The following is a 27,212-nucleotide window of genomic DNA, read 5'->3' as shown; positions in this document are numbered from 1 at the left end:
CTGTCAAATAAATAAATAAAATCTTTAAAAAAAAATTAAAAATTAAAAAATTATCTATCCTACAAAAAAAGAATTCAGTTTTTGTCCTTTTACCTTTCCAAGTTGAGAAGCATATAGGTCCTTTCCTTGTTATTACTAAGTGTTTAAATCTTCAGGGTTAGAACTGAAGGGGCAGTTGGTGTCACAGGAATGTCTTTTATCAGTATTTGGTTAATTCTCTTGCTAATGTTTGTGTAACCCCTGAAGTGACTACTTAGCATGTTTCTTTGTAATTCCATTAATCAATTAATCAATCAATTAATTCCATTAATCAATTCATCCATTAATCAATTCCACAAATTAAGTCAAATATGCTTTTAATTTTACAATGGGTGTCTGTTCATGTCCAGCTCGTGTCCAGCAATCATGACTCGGTATAGGGGCTCAGGGAGTGCACTCAAGCACAAGGCTCTAATTAGGACTGCACCACCATCCACCTGATTCGGGCACTCCAGAGAGAGCCTTCTGTTCTTCGGACCATGGCTTACAGACCACTGCCCGGTCCTCTTTACTTTTTTCTCACTCTGCCTCATTGCATGATTCATCCGAATTTCCCATATTACCTTCAACTTACTGCTGAACTTTCTTTACAGATTTTTTTTTAAAATCTTCATGATAGTGTAAGAAAATTTGAGAAATCATGTATTTTTGACTGGTTAGTTTAGAAGAGTTTTTTTTTTTTTTTCTGTCACTAGTTTCATCTTTGGATTACTTTATAACTCAAAAATGTATCTCTCAGAAGTGTACTGTACTGAATCTCATCAGTGATAAAAACATTACTTGGGGAATTGGGAAGGGAGAAGAGAAAATGCTCACTGAGATGACTCACTCTTCTAAGGCTTCAGAAATGCCTAGAATCCATTCTCCCACTTCACCCAGTGAAGAGTTATTTTACCTGATACTGTTCAATGGCTATTCTCAAAGGACAACCTGAAAAATGATGGAAATTTTGAAAGTGAGGGATGATGCTTGGGACGGGGGGCTGTTTATAGAGAATGCTTTATTCTCCCCAGAGTGATATATGCCAAGACAGGTTGGGCTTGGGCTGGTATCTCCATACACACAGAACTGAGTGAGTAGGTTTCTGGGAAGCCTGGTTCATCTTGATGTGGAAAGGAAGACGAGAGAATGGGCATGGACATTCCAACCTGGCATGTGTTCATTCCTCTGTGGCTTCTGGCCTGGAGTGCAGGGAGATAACACCCCTCTCAGTGTGGTCATTTCCAGGCAGGGGATGCCTTCTGGGCCTAGAGGGCCTTCGGCCCCATATCTTCCCACTGGGAATTCTCGACCATCAGCCTTTGCCCCTTTCACCTGCTCAGCGTGTTCTGGGTCCACGGGAACAGAGCCGAGGTTGCTCTGTGCTATGCTGCTGCTCCCTTTCCATCTCCGTCCTCGCTCTTCACGGCGGGTCCGGCCTGTGAAGCCCTGGGACCTGCATCCGGTTCTGCGCGTCAGCAGCTCCATCTTCTCCACCCCCCAACGGTGCCAGCTCTGCCTTCTCTGGCTCAGCATCTTGGCTGGGGGGAGTAGCCAGCTGGGCCTCCGCCCACTTCCTTCTTCCTCCTGTTCTTCCCCAGGCTGCTTGCTGCTCTGACCCCCAAGCCTTCTGCAGGGCTCTGGTGTGGCCCCCGTTCCTCAGACTGGGTGGGGAAGGTACGCTCTGGACCCATGCCATCGCCCATGAAACCACTGCTGCTCTCCCAGCAGCGGCCACTCAGAGCCCAACCTGAAGCTTACCTTCACTTCCTCAATGATAATGCGTTTTTGAGGGGGAGGATGATGGAGAGATTAGGAAAACTGAAATACAGGACCACGTTTATAATTGCTTTAAGTGTAACTCGGTTTGCTTATTAAAATATCATACTTTGGTTATTTCATTTAATAGCACTTCTTTTGTGACCATCAAAGCCAAACCATAGTTCCAAAGTCTTTTGATTAATTTTGACTTCTTACCAGAATCCATTTGGGGAAGAAATTTTTTGTTTCTGGTTTATATAAGAAAAAATAAATGACTCTGCCAGTGTCTTTGAAACCAAGTCAGTTGCATGGAAACATTTCCCCTATCTTTTAAAAAATATATCAGTCCAAAAAAGTCCTGTAAGCAAAGGAGTCACTGAATTCTCCCTTCCTTTGCAAGTAAAAATATCCCCTTGTCCTGAAAAGGGAAGCTTCCATGACAGTGCTTTGCACACTGACACAGCAGTTGCACAGTCTTTTCAAACAGAATCTTGTGCAGAACCCCAGTATGTAAACAAGATAAAAATGGAGCTATTCCCAGAGGGGTGTGTGGCATGGGGTGGGGGGAGGGGGTAGGCTCTGAGAGGCCCAGAACCTCTGTCCTCAACCTCACAGTCTCCCCCTCCAGCTAACCTGAGTTACCCATGAGACATTTCCTCCAGAACCCTAGGGATCTGAAATGTGGTGGTGGGGGGGGGGGGGGGGTGTGAGAGAGAGAGAGAGAAATTCTGATGATTTTGAGCATTCTACACTAAAATCTCTAGTTTTTTAAGAAATCATTTTTGGAGGGGCACCTGGGTGGCTCAGTTGGTTAAGCATCCAACTCTTGATTTTGACTCAGGTCATAATCTCAGAGTAGTGAGATAGAGCCCGGCAGTGGGCCACTGCTGGGCATGGATCCTGCTTAAGATTCTCTCTCTCCCTCTCCCCTTCCCTCCGTAGCTCATGCACATTCTTTTTCTCTCTTAAAAAAAAGAAAGAAAGAAAGAAAGAAAGAAAGAAAGAAAGAAAGAAAGAAAGAAAAACGAAATGGGGCACCTGGGTGGCTCAGTGGGTTAAAGCTTCTGCCTTCAGCTCAGGTCATGATCCCAGGGTCCTGGGATCAAGCCCCACATCGAGCCCCACATCAAGCTCTCTGCTCAGCAGGGAACCTGCCTCCTCCTATCTCTCTGCCTGCCTCTCTGCCTACTTGTGATCTCTGTCAAATAAATAAATAAAATCTTAAAAAAGAAAAAAGAAAAATCATTTTGGGGGAAAAAGATCATTTTTGGAAGAAACTGAAGACTTGACAACAATATATAAATATCGTATTTAAGATTTTGTGAATACTCAAAATATTTAACAGAAATGTTTTACTGAGTTTTGGAAAAAGAAACAATATTCTGTTAAAGCAGGCGGTATTTGCCTTTCGCCCCAATTCTGTAATTAATCTCTTTCTTTAACCAGTATCACAGAGATACACTGATGTTTCTATTTTGTTACTTATAGAGATCTATAACTCTCATTTGTCAGAGCAGGAAACTTAAGACTCAGAAGGAACTTGCTGTGGTTCTCTTACTCTGTATCAACTACAGCTTGCATGAAGAAGCATGTCTGGTGTTCGATACAGAACTACAGCATCAAGATTCTGAGCGTGATTAGTTCATTGTTTGCTGGTTTACAAACTGCTCCCAAGGGGAGCTCGTCTTTTTCCCTTCATTTGGCTGTAACTGACTATTCACGTCAAGGAAGTTAATATATCACATACTGACACTGTAAAATTTTAAAGCTTGGATAATCCGCAGTTATATTATTAGTAGGGAAGGATTAATTGGACCAGACCATTAGAATGTTTTGAACTATTAACTGAGCATTTATCAGGATCTGCGGCTTAAGAAAGTCATTACTGCCTTGAGAATCTCCACTTCAGTGGTTCCTCAGGTGTATGCTCATTATTAAAATATGTTGGAGGTGTTTATGTTTTGTCATACTGCAAGCTTATAAAAATCTTCCTTTCAATTATGACTTCCCAGAATGCTGAAATAACTTCACACGCTAGCATCGCAAAAAGTCATTATTATTGCGCAAACACTGCAACTTGAGGGTGTGTCCTTTCTTGGAAGCTCCGTCTTTGCTGTCTGTTCACCCCCTTATCATTTCGCCCTCAACCTCTCTCTCCTGGGGAGATTTCCGTCGTCTAACCAGGATCGGAGCATCCCACTCTAAATACGTGGCATAAAATCAGACTTTTACCTGCTATCGTTATTAGAAAGCAAGAGGGAAGAAAGGTCAGCCGTTTAGCTGGCAGGCTGTCTGGCTTTTCTGCGAGCATTACATGGGAAGAGAAGCTATTTCTTCTGTCTCTGGCTTTAGGATTCAACAGCGTAAGCTGTCAGACTAACAACACTGATTGAAGGTGGACTGGGAGGGGGAAGCACATCTGTCCAACGGCTCGCCATTGGCTTCTTATTACAGCATTCTCCCCCGAGACACACTCTGCATGCTCATTCACCTACCTCCTCCTCTTCCCTCCCCTTCCTTTCCTACCCCTTCATTACTGATTCACAGCGAGAGGCGGCAGCGGCGGCGGCGGCAGCGGCGGCAGCCGCGGCGCTGCTTGTCACGAATCAAGGATTGCAATGAGCTCATCCTTTTCTCCTTGCAGCTTCACAACTGCCCTGGCTTCCTGGCTACTGCTGCTGCTGTCTGCTCACACACACTCACGCACGCACACGCGCACACATACACACACGCGCGCACACACACACTCTCTCCTTACATGCTAGACCCTTCTGAGCTGCTGGTACATTTTAACACATGTATCTGAACTCTCCTGCATCACTCTTGGCCATTTTCTTGCATCCGATTGCTTTTGCCGTTTTTTATTTAGCTCAGTATTTGATTTCATTTTCCAGTCTACTTTGGGGCTTTTGCACAGTGGATAATTTAGCCAAAATGTTCTTCCTGTGGAGACGTTAGCTGACAATTCCCACCACAGACTGGCTTGTGCGTGCTCCTGGGGAGACCTAAGCCTGGCTCCCTTCCCACTGCAGTTCTCAAAATTGGGGATCAGAGATCCAGCTTTCTCATTCTGGACACCTACTTACTGCTCATGGAAGAAGGGGTGCCCTGCCCAGCCCCAGCTGCTAAGCTCACACCTCCAGTCAGAAAGTCCCAGGACATGCACGACGAGAGGAGCAAGCTGGTGAATGAGTATGCATGTCGAGTGCTGGAACTTCTGGGGATGGGGCATCGTCTGTTTGTGCCTCGGCTTCTGGCGGTGAGACTGTTTTTCATTGAACTTCATTTGTAGGGAATCTGCCACCCTCTGTGAGAATTCCTGTATCCCTAAAAGCGGCTTGCAGTCTCCTGTTTTCTTTTCCTCTTCCCCACACTACCCAGCAGGAAGTGCTGAGTGGCCGCTGCCCTGGGGCTCTGGCCGAGCCTGGTCCACGCCACTCCTTAATTGGCTAGAGGAGCTATGGCTCTTTTCTGAGAGCCCAGGGCCACATTAGTGGCATTATCTCTGTGGCAGGGGGAAAAAAATGTTTTCTGGTTGCCTAGACTCAGCAGTAAAGCAGAATAGCCAAGTGCTTGATACAGGCATTCTGTTATTTACATCTCCAAAGGGTTAAATTTCACAACAGACATTGCTACTTATCTGGACTACTGTGGTTTGCGTTCTAACCTCACCATTTGGTTGCCAACTTCATTTTTTTTTTTTTTTAACTGGTTAGGGAATTTTACCCCTTAAAAATCCTTGGGTAAGAAATTGAAAATTTTTCTCCTGGAATGCTTGAACAGTGTATCTATGAAGCAGCTTAAAGCTGTTGGGTCTGTGCTGTGAATCTGGGAAGTCTGGCTTGCTTGTTTTTTGATTTCCTGCACAAGAAGAAAATCACCCTTCCTCACTTCCTACCAAGGGTTAAAATTAAATACCCACAATCGCTGGTGCAGGGTTTCTTTTCAGTGGTTTGAGAACTGTACCTAGCAACTGTTCTATAATGTAATTGGTCTACAGTAGTCCTATACCATTATTTGGTAATTGAACAAGAATAATTAAGCTTTGTCTATTTTATACAATGGAGTTTAATACCATTCCAGACTGTTCTTTCGTTATGGTTCTGTCATATTTGAGTCTTTTCAGAAGTATAACGTTGACTGAATTTAACACTTTTCTCTCATATCTCTCTCATCAGTCTAGTTCATCTCTGTTTATATTATCTTTGCAGTTATCAATTCAGTCTTCATGCATGTTTTCGCGTGTAAATATCATCCCCCTTGCTTAATCATAACAACATTTTAGGTAGCTGTATGCAGGAGGGATTTTTCACCCCAAAGAAAGTCTGTTTATCTTTGCGAGATGAAGTTAGAAGCAGTGACCAGCCTATAATTATGGGGGAGGGGGTATTTTTGAGAAATACAGTTTTCTTTGTCATTTGGGAAAGAAAGAAAAAGAGTTCAGTACATACGTGTTAATGCCCAGGTGAGGTCATCAGTGCTCACTTGAATTCTGTTTCCCTGAACCTCATTTATCTTAAAAAAGAGAAAACTGAAGGTTTATGTCCTATTAGAAAGGAGTTTTTTTGGTAGTTTTTTTTTGTGGTTTTGTTTGTTGTTTTGTTTTGTTTTGTTTTAGTGAAATAAAAAGCATTTTATTCAGGACCTCTGACACTATTAAGTGCTAAAATATATTTCAACAAATTCTCTACATCTCTTTGAGGAGTCTGTTTTGGTTTTCAAATATTTTCATATTCTTAAAGACTACTTAACTTTGTGACTCCAGGGCTCCCACTGCCAACTTTCCAGTAATCTGGTGCTGCCTTCCTTTGCCACTTCTGACTCTCAGTGCTTTGAAGGAAAACATAAATTGATAACTAAGACTGTCTCTCAGTCTTAAATCCACATTAGGCTTGCATTTATAATGCCTTTACTTTAAAACCAATTATCGGCCATAAAATCCACAAAGAGTTGGGTTCATACACTTCAGATCTTCTGGAGGTCATGTGGCTCTGTATGTTGCAACCATATGAAGTTGGGTTGGTTGCCCAGTTAGGTATTCAAGTTCGTACATCCCTTGGGTTGTTTTGGGCTCTCACATTCAGCCTAGGTAATGGTGCCATCTGCATTACTTACACATGGAAAGTGTATACTGAGTTGTCTGTATGGTCATTTGGCAATCTCTGACTTTGTTATACAGCATTGTACTGAAAAGATCATTGATAGAGCTAGGGTACTCTACAGTTTGGGAAATCACATGCCCTTTAATTAGTAATATGGCTGTGAATTGAGATCAGCTATCCAATGAGTTACTGCTTAAAGTTTATTTAGCATGTGTACCAGGAGGAAGTACAGTCATTCAGCTGTGTGTTATTGGACTGGCTAATGATGTGGGATCGATGGCCGATCTGCACGGGCTGGTCCTGAGAGGGATCCTGCCACAGGCAATACTACAATCTTTCCATTACCACCCAAAAGGGTGGGCATGGAAGTTTTGGTTTTCAGATAGGTTTTAAACATGAATGCATGTAGGTTGGACACAGGTAAATACATTATTTTACTTTAAAGATCCCAGTAGTTGTGTTTTTTTTTTTTTTTAATGTCAGTTAATTTGCTTGATGGACTGATCAAATGTATGAAGATCTACCAAGACAGTATTGTAGATTTGGACTTTGAGCCTTATTCATTGTTCCCTGATTCACAGAGGGACCATCAAATGATTAGAATACCAAGCACATTTGAATTTTTTTTAAGTTTTTATTTAAATTACATTTGAAATTCTTGCTTCTTGTCCTTCAGAGGTGCACTTAGTATTAGTAAACAATAATTTCCCTTTAACAAATCAAGTACAAGTACTTCATTGTAGATATTACCTTAAGGCATAAATTCTGTGTGTAGACTCACCAAACACATTTCTTTGGTGAAATTAAAATTCCAAAGCAAGAGATACAGGTATCCTAGATACCAGCAAAGTAAGGTTTCCCTCTTCTAAAGTCTGTGCTTCCAAATGATTCTCAGACTTCCAAAAATATGTCTCTACTGAATAGAAATCCTGTTAGACACTATAAAGGAAGAAAAAGCCATTTGTGGTAAAAATGGCAAAGGTGAGAAAGAGAACCATACCTAGATTTAAAAAAACAAAAAATCCCCTAAAATAATCAAACTTAGAATTTGCTGCTTATCGGAGGCCGTTGAAGAACGATTGATCACCCAAGAGTCGTGAGAGGCTCAGAACAGAAGCATCTGGAGCTAACACCCGAATGTTAGAGCTGTTCCTTGCCACCCACCCTGCCTCTTTAAAAAAAAATCACTTTAAAATGTGATACTCTTGCACTGAATTTTTCAGTGGGAAAAACACACTGGAAATGGTATCAGCGGTGACACATAGCCAGAGTCCATACTCTGTAAGTGTGTGAAATTTAAAGAAAAAGGAAAAACTTTTATTCTACTCCTATTCAGAATCTCCCTTTTCTCCCTCTAGATTTTATTAGCTGTTATATGGTGTGGGATGTTATGACCAGATCATCCTTTATTAATATCAGTGTTGGCTGTGGTTTCAGTGTGACACTGTGGGCCCTGTGCACAGTGAATCTGAAGGACGATTGATTATTGGGATGAAAAGCCAGAAGACCAAGTCTGTCTCCCACTCCTACTTCTGTTTTAACTGCTTCACAAGGATTCCTCATTGAAGAGAGACTATAACTCTTGAAACTTGAAGAGTCAAATATAAAATTTGGCATGCATACTTCTGATGCCCTTTAAAATATAGAAATCAGTTTTTATATTAAGATAAGTCCTACATCTACTCTCTAATTTGCATTTTATCAATTGTGACTTTTAATATAGGATGTGCTTGAAGTGGAGTTTTTATGAATTCATAGAACAAATTTATGTTGGGGTCTCTCATGTGCCTGGGAATTTGCTTAATTCATTTTACTGAGGGAAGTGGAAAGTATACCTAAATCAGCATCCTACTTTATTATTATTATTTTATTTATTTATTTATTTATTTTAAAGATTTTATTTATTTATTTGACAGAGAACACAAGTAGGCAGAGAGGCAGGCAGAGAGAGAGAGAAGCAGGCTCTGCACTGAGCAGAGAGCCCGATGCGGGGCTCGATCCCAGGGTCCTGGGATCATGACCTGGGCCGAAGGCAGAGGCTTTAACCCGCTGAGCCACCCAGGCGCCCCAGCATCCTACTTTAAAAAAAAAAAAATCCTACTTACCTTTTCCCTCTGGATAGTTCTCTTTACCTACTTGAAAGGACATAGAAGTAGGACCGATTGAAATGTTTTTAATTGTCCGAGTAATCTTTATATATAATTCTATTCAAATGAAGAAAGAAGTAATCCTTCCTTTGGAGGTGTAATTGATAAACATGTTCCATATCATCACTTAAAAGGATTTGACAGCAAGTTTGGGGAGCAAAAGATGAATGTTTATAGATCCACTAATTTTCAAAAGTTATCATTTATTCTTATTTAAAAGAATAAAGCTAATAGAGTTCTCTGTTTTGCAAGGGAAGAAAACATATCTTTGCTTATTTAAATTTCGCTAGCTCTCATCTGTGTTACTTTCTGATAATTTTACTTAACAAATAATGTCAGGAAAGTAATTGCATTTTCATTATGATACTCTTCCCTCACGATTATTCTGAAGACAATGTAGAAAAACTCAAAGAATTTCCCAGTTGAAGAACAGCCTTTCCAGCTCCAATCAGTTCTTCTAGCCTGACAGAGTTCTGTTGTAGTGAAGACAGATGGATAATGATATCCAGAAGCTGGCCTCTCCTCTTTTGGGTTCTTGCTTTGGTCCTTGAATTTTAGAGGTGCATTTTTACACTTGATCTTAGCCAAAAGGAGGAGAAGCAGGGTGCATTTTTAAAGCTTGGGTCTTCTCTTCATTATCAGGGTAGACATGTAGCGTTCATACATACAACTGTAAACTTAATTACAACATATCCATAGCCAGTTGATTACTAAGCTGTGTGAAGTCATGTTTTAGTTTCATAGAAAGCACTGCTACTTCTATTTTGGACTAAGACTGTTACATTAATGCTTGACAGTTGCGAAGCATATATATTTAACAAGGTGATATGTACTGATATTCAAATTTTCTGAAATATGTGTGTGTGAGGATAGGAAAAAATGATTATAAGCAATATAACAAATTGTTAATTATGTTTATCTCTAGGTAGTGATACCTCTTGGGCTTTTAAAAATATCTTCCATTTTAGAGAAAGGGAATATGTAATCAATAAAAAAAAGGTATGATCCCACTATATAGATACGTACACACATATGTGTGCAAATTGTGATTTTCACAAAGTGTTTATAAAACCAAACAACTTTGTGATAAATTCTTAGTGAGGCATCCAAATTTTTGGAGACCAAAAGGTATCTATTCCTCATTTGTAGAGGGAAGAACCTCTTGCATACATCTGTCAGAAAATGGAGGGTTACCCCTATAACTTTACAGTCTGCTTATGCCATAAAAAGGTGTTTGGAGGTGATACTTAGAGATTATGGGAGTCTCTTAAATTGGAGGAAAAAGCCCTCCAGAATCAGAGTAGGGTTGCAGATTGTCTTCTGGAGCAATGGCAAGCAAGGTTTTTGTTAATATACTTTTTGCTTATTGGCGTGGCTTTTGCCTTTCCTAAGGTTGTCTTCTGGCATATATATATTTTTTTTAATTCTCAATGAAATTAGCTTTATTTCAGTCCATGACAGGAATATAAGTTCTTATAACTTGGCCTGCCTGCTTTCTGGAATTAAAAATGTCACTGAGAGCAGGGTACTGTTTTTAGCTACCAAAATACCAGTACCCAAGCGTATTTGAGCAACCCAGAGAAAACTTTCCAAACTGTCATCCCTTGTATTTGTTTTGGGGTTCACAAAATGTACTTATAGGACTTGACTTATTTCCTTCTCCAATTCTTGAGGTTGAAGATGCTCCCTTTTTGAAGTAGAACAGTGGCGATTAAGCAGCCCCACAAGTTAGCCAGAGCTGGGATCAGAATGGATTTAGTTCACACTTTGCAGCCTTGTTTGAGTCTCTTTAACTGCCAGCTACTTTCTAGAAACTGAGAATAGGGGACTGACTACCATGCCGTTTCCACATGTCTGTCTGCCCGAGTCCTTCTGCTCGGGGGTCGTTAGAGCTCCTCTCCGACAGGGCTTAACGGAGTGGGCTATGGGATCTGGAGCATCATGAAGGCAAGCAGTGACTTGGAAAGGGCAGTCACAGGGCGCTCTGAATTCTGGTTTCCAGAGACTTAGCCCGGGTTCGGCCCCATTCAGGTGGTAAGCTTCTTGCTGTACTTTCCCGGAGCGGATGGCCTCCTTCAAAGTGCACCTCTCTATCCTGGCCACCCGTGTCTGACCAGAGGTCGCATGTCACAGGCTTCACGATTCCTCCTCTTTAATCCTCACCCTCCTGCTTCTGCACGAGCTCAGAGGCTGGACTTGAAATGAGGCCTTGGCCAGTATTTGGTAATCACGCTACTGCCTGCAGGCAAGGAACTGCACCAGCATTTTGGGGGTGTGTGTTACCAGGTAACTAGAGCTTGGTTGCACAGAAAGTAGAAGCGGTGCCCTCAGAGGCTTTGGGGTAGCCGCTCATCCCGCGTCAACACGAACTCTAGAAGAAGTGTGTCTTGAGTTTTCCCAACAGTCACCAGAGAGCTGATCATCAAAGCCAGTAACACAGCTGAGAAGGGAAGACTGGGGATGTAGTATCCAGTGTATCTGGCAGCTGGATGCTTTCCCATAATTCAGCAGTTGGCACGTTGGTCAGAGAAGCCCCCTCTTAGGCTGAAGTTTCCTCTAACAGTCTGTCCCAACTAAGTTAAGGTGAATTGATAGCACTCTGTTGTGCTAAATATTCTCTCTACCGCTTATCGCCATCGTGTCTAAGTATCCACGAGGGAGGAAGTCAATCAGAGATGTACCGAGGCTTGTTTTTCCACTGCTGCTGTTAGCCCAGCTCTACTTTCTGATTCCTGGTTTATGGATCTGAAGCTGAGGCAACCTGGAACCCCTGTGGAAATGCCTGCTGTATGGATTAATATTTTATTTTACATGTTTCTGTTTAAAAGGGAGGGGAGATGAAAGTAGAATTCATTCATTCAGTAAATTTTAATTGAGTACCCCCTATATTCCAGTTATTATTCTTGTCACTGTGGATACAGCAATGCACAAGACAGACAAGGCCCGTTTCCTTAGGAGGAAACAGATGTAAAACGGGAGAATGCGTTGGTGGAAAATTACTTGGTGGGCTGGGGGTGGGGGAGAATTTAAGTGCTCAGGAAAGGCCTCACTCAGATTTAGCATTTGAGCTAAAAATCTAAATCACAAGAAGTTGCTATCCTTATGAAGATCTAGGAGAAAACTATCTAGGCAGAGGGAACAGCGAGGGCAGTTGCCTTTAGCTAGGAATGAACTTGGTGTGTACGAAAAACAGGAACAAGGCCAGTGTGCCTGGAGCTTGAGAACAGGAGAGAGATGTGGTTCAAGACGGGGTTGGACGGGAAAGCAGGGGCTCCAGATCATGAAGGGGCTTGGGGGCCATGGTAACAATTTTGGATTATTCTGAGCACAGTAGGAAGCCCTGGAGGGCTTTACACAGAAGAACTCCATGACCTGAAAGGGTATCATCTGGCTATGATAAGGAGAGGGGACTGTGGGGAACGAAAGCAGAGACCAGTTAGTGGGTTAGTGCTGTGGTTCACCTAAGTGATGGACATGTCTAATGGTTTGAGGACCAGGGTGCTGAAGACCACTCATGCCCCGCGAAGAGCAGGAATTTCTCTGACTTTCTTTAAGGTTAATCAGCTCTACATTTGAATCTAAATAAAGTAATATTTAGAACGAGCACATAGTTCTATGATTTCTAGCCATCCTGGTTAGTTTTGTTTTGTTTTTCATTTTCTCACAGAAGTTTTTTTTTTTTTTAAGATTTTTAAATTTATTTATTTGATAGACAGAGATCACAAGTAGGCAGAGAGGCAGGCAGAGAGAGAGAGGAAGGGAACCAGACTCCCTGCCAAGCAGAGAGCCCGATGCAGGGCTCGATCCCAGGACCCTGGGATCATGACCTGAGCCGAAGGCAGAGGCTTTAACCCACTGAGCCACCCAGGCACCCCTGTTACTGAAGTTTTTGACAATTAATTTCTAACTCTTAAAACATCTCATTTCTCTTCGGCTTACTTCTGTGTACCCAGTCTGCTTAATCTTTAACTTATATCAGAGTGTTTGCCAAAGATTGCTTATGGTTGTTTATTAAAATACTTACGACCTTTCTTTTTCTTTTCTTTTCTTTTTTTTTTTTTTTAATAGACTCCACACCCCATGTGGGGCCTAAACTCACAACACCAAAAAAAAAAAGTCTGAGCCAGCCAGGCACACCTTGTCTTATTACAAAATCTTTACTGCAGAAAATACAGCAAAATAAAAGGGAAAAAAAAACCCATGATTCCACTATCCAGAGAAACCTTCCGTTTCCTTTCCATCTTTTTTCTATGCATACATCTATTTATTTTTAAGTAGCTATTTCTTGAAGAAGTAAATTTTGCAAACAGTTTTCGTAAGAAGTTTGCTAGTAAGGGATTTTCTTCATTTACTTTTTCATAGCATTATTTAAGGTGGGGGATCAATTTCTTATTTTCTTGAGCTGTTGTTGTCATTAGTTGGAAGGCCCTTGGGGGTACCATTAATGGTACCATTAGGTATTCATTATACATAATTTTAATATGCTTTGATTACATTGTCTATGTCTTCAGCTAAGTTGCTAATAATATACTTAAAATACTCACCCAGCAAGCTAAAGTCATAGATTAGACCCAGAGTTAAAATGTTTTGCTTTTCTGGCTTTTTTTTTTTTTTCCTTTCCCTCAGAGCTGTAACATGGTTAGCTTTGCTGGGATCCACATTCTAATCTTCAGGTTATGTAAATTAAATATGTTAGCCTACTAATTAATTCTTATATCCTGCCCAGGATTTATGGTGACTTATTTCAGCTTATAGTAAAGAGGTTAGAAATCCGTTCCTAAAAACTTGTGGAACTAAGCTAGATTTTAGCTACAAACAAGCAGTCGGGAAACTAGAAATTCTTTTCTCAGTGTATTTGTCCTGAAAGCAGGCTAAAATGTAATGACGATTCTTGGGATTATTTTACAGACCTCAAAGGAAGATCTTCTGCAGGCTGATTTTGAAGGTGCTTTAAAGTTTTTCAGAGTTCAGCTTCCAAAGAGATACAGGGCGGAGGAAAATGCCAGAAGATTGATGGAGCAGGCTTGCAACATTAAGGTAAGGTACATGGATTTATACATAATAAAGACAGAACCTGAATGCAGAAAGAACATGGCCAATTATATAAAACCCTTTCTCTACATGTTGCTGGATTTTGACTATGTTTAAGGTGATACTGAGGATGAACAGCCTCTCCCAGACATTTCTGTAAGGCTGGCATGTGTCTGGTACCTTTCAGTAGAACTTGGTGTGAAAGTTAATTCAGATTGAAGCAATAGGAAGACAAACATTTTTCTTATAGGTAGGGCTCTAGATTGGACTGCTGTCATAGTGGTTTCCATAGCCGCAGACTTAGTATTTAGCTTTTGGCCATCTGTTTTAGGATTATTTACAACAAAGCAAGAAAAGCCTGCTTAGGCAGTGCTTTCTTTCCTCTTAGGGACTTGGAAAGCTTTCGTCTGCCCATTCTCACCCCACATCTGCGAAATGGTCATGGATATATTGTTCCTTATCCTATGCCTCCTAGATTAGTTTTATAAAACTAAACAAGTTTTATAAAAAAATTTGATATGGAAATTTCTATCCAGAAAATTATGGTATCAAGATGAGAGAGCACGTTTTTAAAGATTTGGAACCAATTTATTGATGTTAATTCTTGTACCTCTGGAATATACCAGGAATCTTCTCACCTATGACATAAATATAAATTTCCCTTCTAAACATAAAGATCCCATGTCTTACTGACCTCATGTTCTTGCAGAAGGGAACAGACAATAAATGACTAACATAATAAATAATATGTTTAATATGAAAGAAGGTGATAAGTGGCTAGGAAAAAAGGAAAAGTAGGGCAAAATAAGCAAGACTGGATTAGTAAGGAGAAGGAAAGTTAGAGTTGTTACTAGGTAGTCAGAGTAGGTAGATCTCATTAAGAAGGTGAAGGAGATGGGTTAGTCGTACAGATATCTAGGGGAAGAGGGTTCCAGCAGAGGCAACAGCTAGTTCAAAGGCCCTGAGGCTGGCTCATGCCTGGTGGGTTTGAAGAACTGCAAGAAGGCCAATGTAAATGAAGTAAGTGAAGTAAATGAAAATGAGCAATAGACAAGGAAGTTAGAGAGCTCACAAGGAGCCAGAAAATGTAGGTCTTTGTAAGGATTCAGGCTTTACTTTGAGTGAAGTGGGTAGCTCTTGCAGGGTTTTGAGTGGTAGAGTGATACAATCTATCTGAGGTTTTAGGGGATCACAGTGCTGTGTTGAAAACAGACTGCTAGAAAGTTAGGAGTGGAAGTAGGGGATCACACAGGGTTTTTGCAGTAATCCTGTTGAGATATAATGATAGAGTTTACCAGAGCGATGGAGTGGAGACAGAGGTGATTGGAACCTGAGTATATTTTGAAAGAGAACCAAAAAGATTTTGTGATATATTACCCATGAGTATGAGAGGAAATGAGGAGTCAAGATGACTCCATGGATTTTGGATTAGGCGATTAGAAGATTGAGTTGCCATTAGGTTATTAAGCTCATTACTTATAATGTACTTTGACATGTACTTTATTTAAGCACCGTACTTGCTCTAATACTTTTTTGGTGTAACACTGTTGTTTTTGATTTAACTTAAAGTAAATTCTGAATATCAAAAAGTATAATTCAGTGCTGAACGTAAATAACTGAACAGAAAAAAAATATTGTCTTTCAAGTGAATTGTATATTCAAAAAATCAATTTCCAAAGATACTAAGCAAAACAGACCTCTGAATCTTCATCCTAAAATGCAAACTTGTAAAGCCTTCCAGACTGATTATTTTATTCGGCTGGGCCAAATCACTAAGCATGAGTTACGTTTGTCTGTAGACTTTTTTTTTTTTTTTTAAAGATTTTATTTATTTATTTGACAGACAGAGATCACAAGTAGGTAGAGAGGCAGGCAGAGAGAGAGAGAGGAGGAAGCAGGCTCCCTGCTGAGCAGAGAGCCCGATGCGGGACTCGATCCCAGGACCCTGAGATCATGACCTGAGCTGAAGGCAGAGGCTTAACCCACTGAGCCACGCAGGCGCCCTGTCTGTAGACTTTGAAAATACATTTCAGTGGTCATGGTGGCTTTGATTGAATTTTGTGGGTGGTGTGTTTGAAAGGTAGGCTCTGGCCTTTGATTGTTCCAGAGCTATCCAAGTACTGTAACTAGAACAGTGCTATAGGAATCTGTTAAAATAAAACATTCATTTCTAAGAATGAGATGAAAGAGTTAGGAGGTACAGGTAAGATGGAAAGTTAAATGTCTTTAAGGGAAATTTGGTAGCATCAGACAATCAATGAGAATGGAAAACCCAGGCAAATGATCTAGAATTGTGAGATGCATAGGGAAGGATTTTTTTCCAGTATAATGTATGAAGCTCCTCAGAGGAAGGAGGCACCTTAACAATGGTCAAACCAGAATCACAGGATCTGAAAGACACAGAAACCTCAAATGTTAGGAAGTAAGTTCAAAATATGATCTGGGTCAACTTTCTGGAATGAACATGTGCCACCAGAATGATTTATATGAACGTGAGCAGATAGACATGAATTTTTATTTTAAGTAATAATGAATTATTTGATTTTGTTTTTTGTTTTTAGGTCTTGTTTTGGGTTTTGTTTTTTGTTTTTGCATTATCTAAGGAGAGTAATGGTTTCTTAGGTACATAAAACAGTACTCACAGGACACCACATTTATTAAGGTGTAATTGACATAACATTAGTTTCAGTTGCAAAATTGCAAAGTGATCACCGTAGTAAGTCCAGTTAACTCCTGTCACCATCCATAGTAAGAACTTTCAAGCTCTGCACTCCTAGTGGCAGTACAGTATTATTAACTAGTCACCATGCTGTATAGTGTATCCTCATGACTTATTTATTTTATAATGAATAATGTCATCATTTGATAATGAAATTTGTACCTTTCAACTCCCTTCACCCATTTCACCCAGCCCTTACCCCCTGCCTTGGGCAATCAGTCGATTCACTGTATCCCTGAACTTGGGTATTTTTGTTTTGTTTTAGACTCTAAATATAAGTGAGATCATATGGTATTTATCTTTTTCTGTCTGACTTACTTCACTTAGCATAATGCCCTCAAGTTCCAACCATATTGTGCCTAATGGCAAGATTTCATTCTTTTTTGTGGCTGAATAATATTCCGTTGTGCATGTGTACCACATTTTCTTTAGCCATTCATCCATCAGTGGATTTTAGGTTGTTTCCATTACTGGCCATTGTAAATAATGCTGTAATGAATATAGGGATCCATACTGTCTTTTCAAATTAGTGTTTTTGTTTTATTCAGATAAATACCAGAAGTGAAATTGCTATACTGTATGGTAGTTCTATTTTTAGTTTTTTGAAGAACCTTCATTTTCCATAATGGCTACTCCAATTTACATTTCCACCAACAATTGCACATGGCTTTCCTTCTCCCCACATCCTGGCCAATCCTTATTTCTTATTCTCTTGATAATAAGTGCTCTAGCAGATGTGAGGCAACATCTCATGGCACTTGTATTTTGCGTTTCCGTGATGACTAGTAGTGTTGGGCACCTTTTCACATACCTGTTGGTTATCTGTATGTCTGCTTTGGAAAGATGTCTGTTCAGGTCCTCTGCCCATTTTTTAATCAGATTGTTTGGGTTTTTTGCTGTTGAGTTATATGAGTTCTTTATATATTTTGGATATTAACTCTATCAGACATATGGTTTGCAAATATTTTCTACCATTCAATAGGTTGCATTTTCATTTTGTTGATGGCTTTCCTTTGCTGTGCAGAAGCGTTTGTTTGTTTGTTTTTTAAACTCATGGGGCTTGAACTCATAATCCTGAGATCAAAATTTGATCTGAAATCAAGAGGCAGACACTTAACTGACTGAGCCACCTAGGCATCCCTGTGCAAAAGTTTTTTAGTAGTACCACTTGGTTTATTTTTGCTTTTGTTATCTTTATTTTAGATGTCAAATCCCAAAAAAAATTACCAAGATAATCACCTATGTCTTCTTCTAGGAGTTTTATTATGAGTTAATTTTATGTTTGGTATAAGATAGTGGTCCAGTTTCCTTCTTTTGCATATGGCTGTCCAGTTTTTCCATCACCATTTATTGAGGAAATTACCTTTCCCCAAAGTATGTCCTGACTCCTTTGTTGTGAGTTAATTGACCACATATGCATGGGTTTATTTCTGGCTTCTCTGTTCTGTCCCATTGATCTATGTGTCTGGTTTTTATATGCTGCTACCATACTGTTTTGATTACTTTGGCTTTGTAATATAGTTGAAGTCAGAAGGTGTGATGCCTTCAGTTTTGTTCTTTTTTCTCAAGATTGCTTTGGGTATTTGGGATCTTTTGTGGTTCTATACAAATTTTAAAATTGTTTGTTCCATTTCTGTGAAAGATGCCATTGGAATTTTGATAAGGATTGTGTCAAATCTATAGATTGCTTTGGGTGTGTGGACCTTTTAACAATATTTATTCTAACCTGTAAACACAGAATATCTATTTGTGTCTTTAGTTTCTTTCCTTAATGTCTTATAGTTTTCAGTATACAGATCTTTCCTTGGTTAAATTTATTCCAAGATATTTTTTGATGCAGTTATAAAATGGATTGTTTTCTTAATTACTCTTCCTGGTAGTTTCTTACTCATGTATTAAAATACAACAGAGTTTTGTATATTGATTTATATCACAGGATATCATTTTAATTTATAAAGTGATTATGAGGCAGATGTGAGATGAAACTCAGAGATGGAAGTAGTACAATATCCAGGGATCATGCTGGAACTGAAGCACGGGTTTCCAACCTGAAGGTTTAAAATTGTTTTTCAACTGAGACCTACATTTTAAAATAGCTTTTACGTCAAAACCCTGTCCATACTCACACACACACACACACACACACACACCCCTAAAGAAATACCCTTCAACAATATGTGATATACTCTGATGTTTCCTCTTCTACTACTGTATTGTATTCTGTGTCATTTAAACTTCTTGAAGAAAAAACTTTAAACCAAAGATAGTCATAACCACTAAATCAATTTCAAGCAGCTTGGCGTTTTGAAAAAACACCAAGGTCTGTCCCACCGTTCACACCACCTCCCTCTTCCCCTTTCGGATGTGCTGCAACTTGTGAGAGGTTGTGGAGCTTGAGGTGTGGCAATGAATAATGGAAGTGTGGGTGTGCTAAGGATGTGAGTTGTCATGCCGTCCTTGTAGCAGAATATGCTGGCAACTGCAGGTTTTGGGGAATGATGGATTTACAGACCAAGGCTGTGTGTCAGGCAAAGCATTCACAGACAGAGGTGACTGCAGGTATGGAACAGGCAGGAAAGTTGCCCTCACGATTTCTTATCTACAGCCTTGACATTAAAGACAGAATATCAGAAGTAAAAAATTTTGATTTTAATTATTTTCAAAGTTAGTATTTGTGTATCATTATATCTTTTTTGAATGGACCTGTTCTCATTGAGTTATCCAACAAGATGAATCACTTCCCTCTAACTTGTAAGAACTAGGTGATGAGTGATTTCAGTGAACTGATTGGTTTTAAAATAGACGTAACAGTTGCAGATGGAAAATAACTTATAACTTCCATACATGGTTTATTTCTGTGTGTCTACCAATAAGATGTATTAATAAACCACAGTGGATTAGATAAATAGCTTTATTCTTCTAAAACCTGTATAATATTAAATATTAAAAATGTACTTGTGTTTATTTTTTCAGATTTAATTAACATGATTTAAAAATTTTCTGCTATCTTCCTACACCTGTGGCTTCAGCTAGGTTAAAATCAGAAACTGTGTTGACCCATCAGACTTAATATATGAATATCCTGTACTTCCTCTGGCTTTGTTGAATATCATTATTCAGGTGTTACTTGTAGTTAAAAATTCTGCTACTGTGGACCTTCTTAAACTTGAATCTTGGCTTCATGAACTCGAAATCAGTAGAAATTCAAATTTCTTGACACAAGCATATGAGCATTTTGTTTGTTTTGGTAAGATGATCTATAGCTTTCATTAGATTCTTAAAAGGAATTCAGAAACTAAAAAAAGCAAAAACAAACAAACAAAAAAACACAAAAAAAACCCAGCCTCTATACTGTGGGACAGTCTTAAACTTGCTAAGTAAATTGATATTTTTTTTAAAGATTTTATTTATTTATTTGAGAGAGAGACAGTGAGAGAGAGCATGAGAGGTGAGAAGGTCAGAGGGAGAAGCAGACTCCCCATGGAGCTGGGAGCCTGATGCGGGACTCGATCCCGGGACTCCGGGATCATGACCTGAGCCGAAGGCAGTTGCCCAACCAACTGAGCCACCCAGGTGCCCTGTAAATTGATATTTTTACAAAGTGTAAGAATTTATGAATGGGCTATCTGTAGATAGTCAAGTGCTTATACAGATAACCTTTATAATTATTCTTGATCTGCCTATTTTTCTATAAAATTCAATGCCATTTATATTGTATTAGGTTGAATGAATGAAATTACATTCTTCTTGGTCAAAAATTTGGAAATATTAGACATCATATACGATTTAATTCAGTATTTCATGCCTCTCCATATAATTCAATGCTATGTAGAAAGATGATGAAATATTATTAAAAATTTGAGTGTTTTAATTATAATAGAATTCATTTAGCTGACAGTGTTCTGATAAGAACAAAGGGATAAACTAGAAAAGTAAAACACCTATGGTAGAAGTCAGAGGCCTGTATATACATACCTATGGACAAGCAAACTCTGTGAGAAAATTACTCTCCAAAGACTGAAAAACAAGTTTTGTCTGTCCCTCTCTTCCTTCCTTTCTTTCCTTCATTCCTTCCTTCTTCCCCTTCCCTTCCCTTCCTTTTCCTTCCTCCCTCCCTCCCTCCCGCCCACCCTGCCTTCTACCCTCCCCCCATCCACCTTTCTTTCTCTCTTTCTCTCTCTCTCCTTCCTTCCTTCCTGTTCATTTTTATTTGGAATAATGTTGCAATTGCCACATTTGTGGTGCATCTCATTAGTGGCAAATTTCATCACATCATTTAAAATGGTCTGTTGGTAGATCTTCATAAAAGAATATTTAAAAATAGAAATCAGCCCATTTCATTTGATTTTGTTAGTAAAATAATTTGAACAAAATTAAAACTTCAGAATTTGATGTCAAACTAAAACAAGGTAGTTAGGAAAGGAAGTTCATTTCTGAAGGGCCTATTGTGTGCAGGAACTATGCAAGAGAACTTCTAAGAGGAAACAAGAGTTAAGATAAGACCTGATGGGTTAGCCGGAGTTAAGGAGTATCTGAGGTCAGGGGAAGGAATATGCCCAGAGCTAAGAAAACCCTAATGGTAGTTGTTGACTAGAGAATAGGAAATGAAGGGAGTAAACAGAAGACAAGGTAAGCAGGAGCCAGACGGCTAGTGCAGAGCCTGTAAGCCAATCCCAGGAGCAGTGGGAAGCATTGAGGGGTTTTAAGTTAAGAGGCAGAAATAATCAGCTGCTTGTTTTAGGAAGGACTTTTTGGCTGCTGTGTGGAGAATGGGTTGAAAGGGGTAAGATTAGGTATTGGTGACAAACCAATTCAGGGATGTTTACATAATCCAGGTGAAAAGTGACCAGAGTATCTGTTATAGGCTGGAGATATAATGACAGATTCGAGAGATATTCAAGAGATAGAATCACAGATCTTAGTGATTAAATGTGAGCATTAGGGAAGGGAAAGAGTGCCAGTCATGACATTCAGAATTTTTACTTAGGAAACTTGATAGTAATCCCACTGCAAAGGGAACAAACAGGTTGGAATATAAGTGAACTGTTGGACATGTTCAGCTTGCAGTGTATATCCACAGTCTCATATCTAAAAATATAGAAATTCCAAGTAGTGGGTGGAAAGTAGGCTGGATTTCACCACTATTGAAACCATGAGAGTGGGTAGATTCTCATAGGGAAGCAGAAAGGAATGTTGAGGATAGGGACATTAATATGTGAAAAAAAGAAGTAGAAGCCAGTGAGACAGAGAAAGCGGGAAGAAACCCAGAAGAGAAGTGAAGTGTGATCACTAAGGGTAAAGGTATTTATTTTCAACAAGGAAGTTGAATAAATGTCAGTAATGCTTAGAGGTCATATAAGGTGATAAGGAGTGAAAAGCAGACATTGTGCAATAGTTAATGATAAAGATGTCCTTAATGGCCTTAGCGAGAGTAGTTTCAGTGGAGTGATGAAGTATAAACTCCAATGATTCAAGAAATAAATGGGAGAGGAGGAAATGGAGAAAGGAAGATAAAACAACTCTCGTAAGAAGGTTAGAATGGGAAGGAGATGGGGGTGGAAGAGATGGCCAGCAAGCCAGAGAATAAGTACAAGAGAGATAAGAAGACATAAGATTGAGATGGATTTTTTGGAGGATGGGAAAGATGAGTTCTTTAAATGCTACAAAACTTCAATGAATCAATTTCTTCATTGAGCACCTGCTATATATGCCTGGCACTATGCTAGAACCAGGGAATGTAGGGTAGATAGGCTCCCTGAAATCAGGGGATTTCCATATTATTGTGTGGAAAATTTTAGTTATATAATCACCTTAACAATAAATGTATAGGGGCGCCTGGGTGGCTCAGTTGGTTAAGCGACTGCTTTCGGGTCAGGTCGTGATCCTGGAGTCCTGGGATCAAGTCCCCCATCAGGCTCCCAGCTCCATGGGGAGTCTGCTTCTCTTTCTGACCTCCTCTCTCATGCTCTCTCACTCTGTCTCTCTCTCTCTCTCAAATAAATAAAATCTTTAAAATAATACTAATAATAATAATAAATGTATAGTTACAAAGTAAGACAAAAGCTCAGAAGGGACATAATGAGGATATATGATGGGAAGGAGCAAAAGAACCTGACTCAGATTCAGTCAACAATTTAGGGAAAGCTTTCTTGAACTGAGATTATAAGGCATTCCAGAATGAAGGAACAGCTTGTACAAACACTGTGAAGTAGGAAAGAGTAAGTTATGTTGAAGAAACTGGGAGAAGGCCAGTGGGACTATAGCTTAGAGACTCATGAGGGTTGATAACGTAGAGACCAGACCAGTCCATCTTCAGATAAGAAGAAAAATCCCACCAAAAGAGAAAAGTTGAAGATTTGGTAAAGGAAGGGAAATATATCAAGAGGCAGTCCTCCAAGGAGGAGGGTAAGGGATTAGATACCAAAGAATAGACCTAGCTTCCATTATAGTAGAAGGGAATGAGCAAGGAATCATCAGGGATGAAGGGAATATGCAGTTTGGTGAGGAGGAAATTGAAAATATTTCATTTGAAGGTTTCTGTTATTTTAATTAAGCAGAATCTAGAGTGAAGGGAATTTATAGTAGAGTGAGAGATTTAAAGAACATGGAAAAGCTTTTAGAATGGATGTTGCAGAGATTGGAAGAACTAAGTGAGAACACACAAAACAGTTGTTGAACCATTGTTGGAGATCATGAATTCATAGTGGCAAAAACTCTGTAGCATTTTCTGAGTCTCTCTAGAAACACTGAGCATCCTGGATGTATTTGTTTTCAAGAAGGAAGAAGTTGAATAAATGCCAGTAATTCTTAGAGGCATTATGTATACATTAATGTGTACATGAAGAAAATAGACGGTTACTTTGACCTTAAGTTGAGGTTTGCCAGCATGAGGCAAAGGAAGGACAGTGGGGACAGAGCAATGGTGCACTAATAAACCGGATCTTGGGGGATACAGAGAAATGAGGAAAAGGGGAATCCCTGATCTGTCACTTGTTCCAATTTCCATGATATACATAATCCTACGATGGCCGATTTCAGGGTGCCAGTGCCTTAAGGACAGGCTCACACATGAGTACTTGTGTGGCTCAGTTGATTAAGCATCTGATTCTTGATTTTGACTCAGGTCAGGATCTCAGGGTCATGAGATCAAGCCCATTGTCTGCATGGAGTCTGCCTGAGATTTTCTCTCTCCCTTTCCCTCTGCACCCTCCCCCCAAAAAAATAAATAAAATCTTTTAAAAAAAGAAAAAAGAAAGAAAGAAAGAAAGAAAGAAAGAAAACTGGCTCATACAATGTCTCAATGTTAATAGTTGCTTCTCAGGAACTAGTAGTCAATGACCCTAGCACACACAGGTTCAGAGAGGTGAGGCTAGAAACCAGAGTGTGGTTGACATGATGGAAAATGGAGTCTAACAAGTAGAAGAGGAAGTAAAAACCAGTGGGGACTGGGAGTCTGCAAGGAAAGGGGCGGGGGACAGCTACAAAGAATTGTTGAACTCCATGACTAAGGAGAATGGTGGAGGAGAACATTAAATGAGTTGGTGGTGATTACCCAAGAAGAAAAACAACTTTCCTCCCAAAACTCTTACATATTTGAAAGACAGTTTAGTGACACTGGAAGACAATACTGACTTGTACTCGAAATTTTCAGTTGTAGCTCAGGTTAGTTTGTGGCAGCAGAATCATGCCAGTTGCTCTTTGGCCATCTATGGCCAGCTCCTCTGACTTCCTCTCTCTGTCCTAGCAGCAGTGCTATCATCTCTCCCATCTTCCTGTGATCGGAGACATTGGGAAATGCTTTGAGGCAGAATCAACAGAGATGGCAGAGGCTACAGGAGCAAGGGCGATGAGGAGGGCCCTGGCATCCTCCTCACACACCAAAATTGTCTTCCTGCTCCATGTGGGAGAGGTAACCACCAATGACACAGGCGTAACCATGCTAACTACGTGCCTCAGAAAATTCTGAGCTCTGCTCTAGCTCAGTTAACTCTTTCCTGAGGAGGACAATTACCTACACTCCCAGAGTGGATTGATATAATTTGGCTTGCCTCCCACAAATCACATTTGTAATGGGATATGGTAAATTTGTTTATCTAGGAACTTAACATTTTTTCCCTTTTAAGACCTCCATATTTGTAACTGTGGATTTGAATTTAACTGTTTGAAAAATAACTTTTATTCTAGAACAAAACTGTCAAGAACATTTCTATTAAGAGTAACTTACCTTTAATTTCTTCATCCTGTTTGCTATTTATTTCTGACTGTTGTTACTATGTGTAAACAAGAATATAATCTCCCAAATAAAGGCTTTCTTTGAATTAGCAATGAGGCCACAGAGAAGCGTCTGTCTACTCCATAGATCTAAAATGTGTGCGCTTATGTACACCATGCATAGGGTTCGGTTTTTTTTTTTTAAGATTTTATTTATTTATTTGTCAGAGAGAGAGAGAGCACAGGAGACAGAATGGCAGGCAGAGGCAGAGGGAGAAGCAGGTTCCCTGCCGAGCAAGGAGCCCGATGTGGGACTCAATCCCAGGACGCTGGGATCATGACCCAAGCCGAAGGCAGCTGCTTAACCAACTAAGCCACCCAGGCGTCCCGATAGGATTCATTTTTAATGGACCCACATCTAGTGTTCTTTTCCTATAAAGACCTCTATGTTGACAACCACAGTTGGGAGTATTTGGTTTAAAGGGTCATAATCTTCTGCTGGGAGAATGTTACATTACAGGTTATAGAGATATGATCAATAACTGATAATGAGATAGTTTCAAAACAATTACCTCTTTTCTCCTTTGAGACTTCTTCTTTTTTTTTTTGAGATTTTATTTATTTATTTGTTTAGAGAGAACGCAGGCAAGAATACGTGTGGGCATGTGCAGGGGAGGGACAGGAGCAGAGGGAGAGAGAATCTCCAGCAGACTCTGCATGGAGCAGGAGCCCAGCGGGTGGGTGGCTTGAACTCAAGACCCTGAGGTCATGACCTGAGCTGAAATCACGAGTCAGATACCTAACCGACTGAGCCCCCCAGGTGCCCATCCCTTGTTTTTTCTATTAACATTCAGAATCCTCATTGTGCTTCAGATTTAGGGCATTGTTTTGTTTTTCCCCAAATTAATACAATTTGATCTTGCTTCTCATAGTTGTGTACTGTGGGAATGAAGAGGGAACATATAAATGTTGGATGTGCTCTGAAATGGTTGATGACAGGTGGAGAAAATGGGCCAGAGCTCCAGACGCCCAGGCATGAGGTACCCTCCACATTTAGAAAACTGAGCTTTTCTGGCTTTTCCTAATCAGCTAGAGTGCATGTGTCCCTTTGTTTACTTCCGCCATTTCATTCTACCATTATCCCTACTTCTACTTGTCATTTTCTTTCAGTTTATTAAGGAGAAAGCCATATAGATATTTTAAAATTAGCTTGATGGGTGAACCTGGGTATTGTATCGTGAGCTAATCTATATAAATCATTAGGTTGTCCTACACCAAAGAAAATTAAGATAAATGGATATAAAAATTGATTTATAGATATGCATCTTTTTAGTAAGGGAAACAATAAATCATAGAAATAAAGCATCATACCCTTACATATATTCCAAACTTGGTACAATGTCCTCATGCAGAGCTTTGCACATAGAATTAAAAACAAAAAAGAATCCTTCAAACTGCTATTCCAACTAGCAGTTTCTCTTCCTTCAGACTTTAAGTATCTTTTTCTTCTCTGCAATGAGTTCATCTCAGCAGTCTTCGGAAGACTTAGTAAGACTAACAGTTATTCTCTTAAATGGGAGTTTTCGTATCTCATATACCTTTCTGCAGTGGTTTGCCCATTACTTTCTAAATGTTACAATATATGTTTACCTGTGTTAGAGAATAAATTTAGAATTAGAACCCATACTCACTTTTTGGCAACATTGGTAATAAATAATCTTCCCGCAACGACTTAACACTGAGATCCACCATTCTTTGTTTGTTTGTTTGTTTTTTACGAACTATGTGTTTGTTTTTGAGAGAACCAGCATGAGAGAGGGAGCACGCACACAAGGGGGCCGAGAGGAAGGGGCAGCGAGAGAGAATCGTAAGCAGGCTCCACTCCCTGTGCCGAGCTTGACATGTGAGTCTCGATCTCATGACCCTGAAATCATGACCTGAACTGAATTCAACAGCTGGATGCTTAACCAACTGAGCCACCCACGTGCCTCCTTTTTTTTTTTTTTAAACTATTTGAATCCATATTAAGATTATATTTAAAGTGTGCTTCACAGTTTGTGTTTGGGGATCTGATGTAGACAGAAAATATATATGGTGTTCTTCTGTTCCCTTGTTGCTGCTCACTAGAAATAATTTGGTTTTTGTAGGTAGCAATAAAAATAAATTTAAACGTTGAAGGTGTTGAAAATAGGTTGGGTTAAGATAGCTGGGTCACTGGATCCT

At 39.7% G+C, this 27,212-nt stretch overlaps 1 protein-coding gene across 6 annotated transcripts in view; it reads left to right on the top strand.

Moving 5' to 3' along the window:
• Positions 1 to 27,212, top strand: part of RABGAP1L (RAB GTPase activating protein 1 like) — a 765,799-nt gene that overhangs the window by 597,904 nt on the left and 140,683 nt on the right. For 5 of the 6 annotated variants that reach the window (XM_032317419.1, XM_032317418.1, XM_032317421.1 and 2 more), the window contains one exon: positions 13,937 to 14,065. In XM_032317419.1, the coding sequence (XP_032173310.1) occupies positions 13,937 to 14,065 (129 nt within the window). Of the gene's footprint in view, positions 1 to 4,315; positions 5,039 to 13,936; positions 14,066 to 27,212 lie in introns of those variants that run through there. The other variant, XM_032317426.1, reaches the window with a different exon arrangement.

The sequence above is a fragment of the Mustela erminea genome, chromosome 17, assembly GCF_009829155.1.
Source record: "Mustela erminea isolate mMusErm1 chromosome 17, mMusErm1.Pri, whole genome shotgun sequence".
NCBI lineage: Eukaryota > Metazoa > Chordata > Mammalia > Carnivora > Mustelidae > Mustela > Mustela erminea.
Note: the sequence above shows the minus strand (reverse complement) of the source record. Positions and strands in the feature narration are given on the sequence as shown.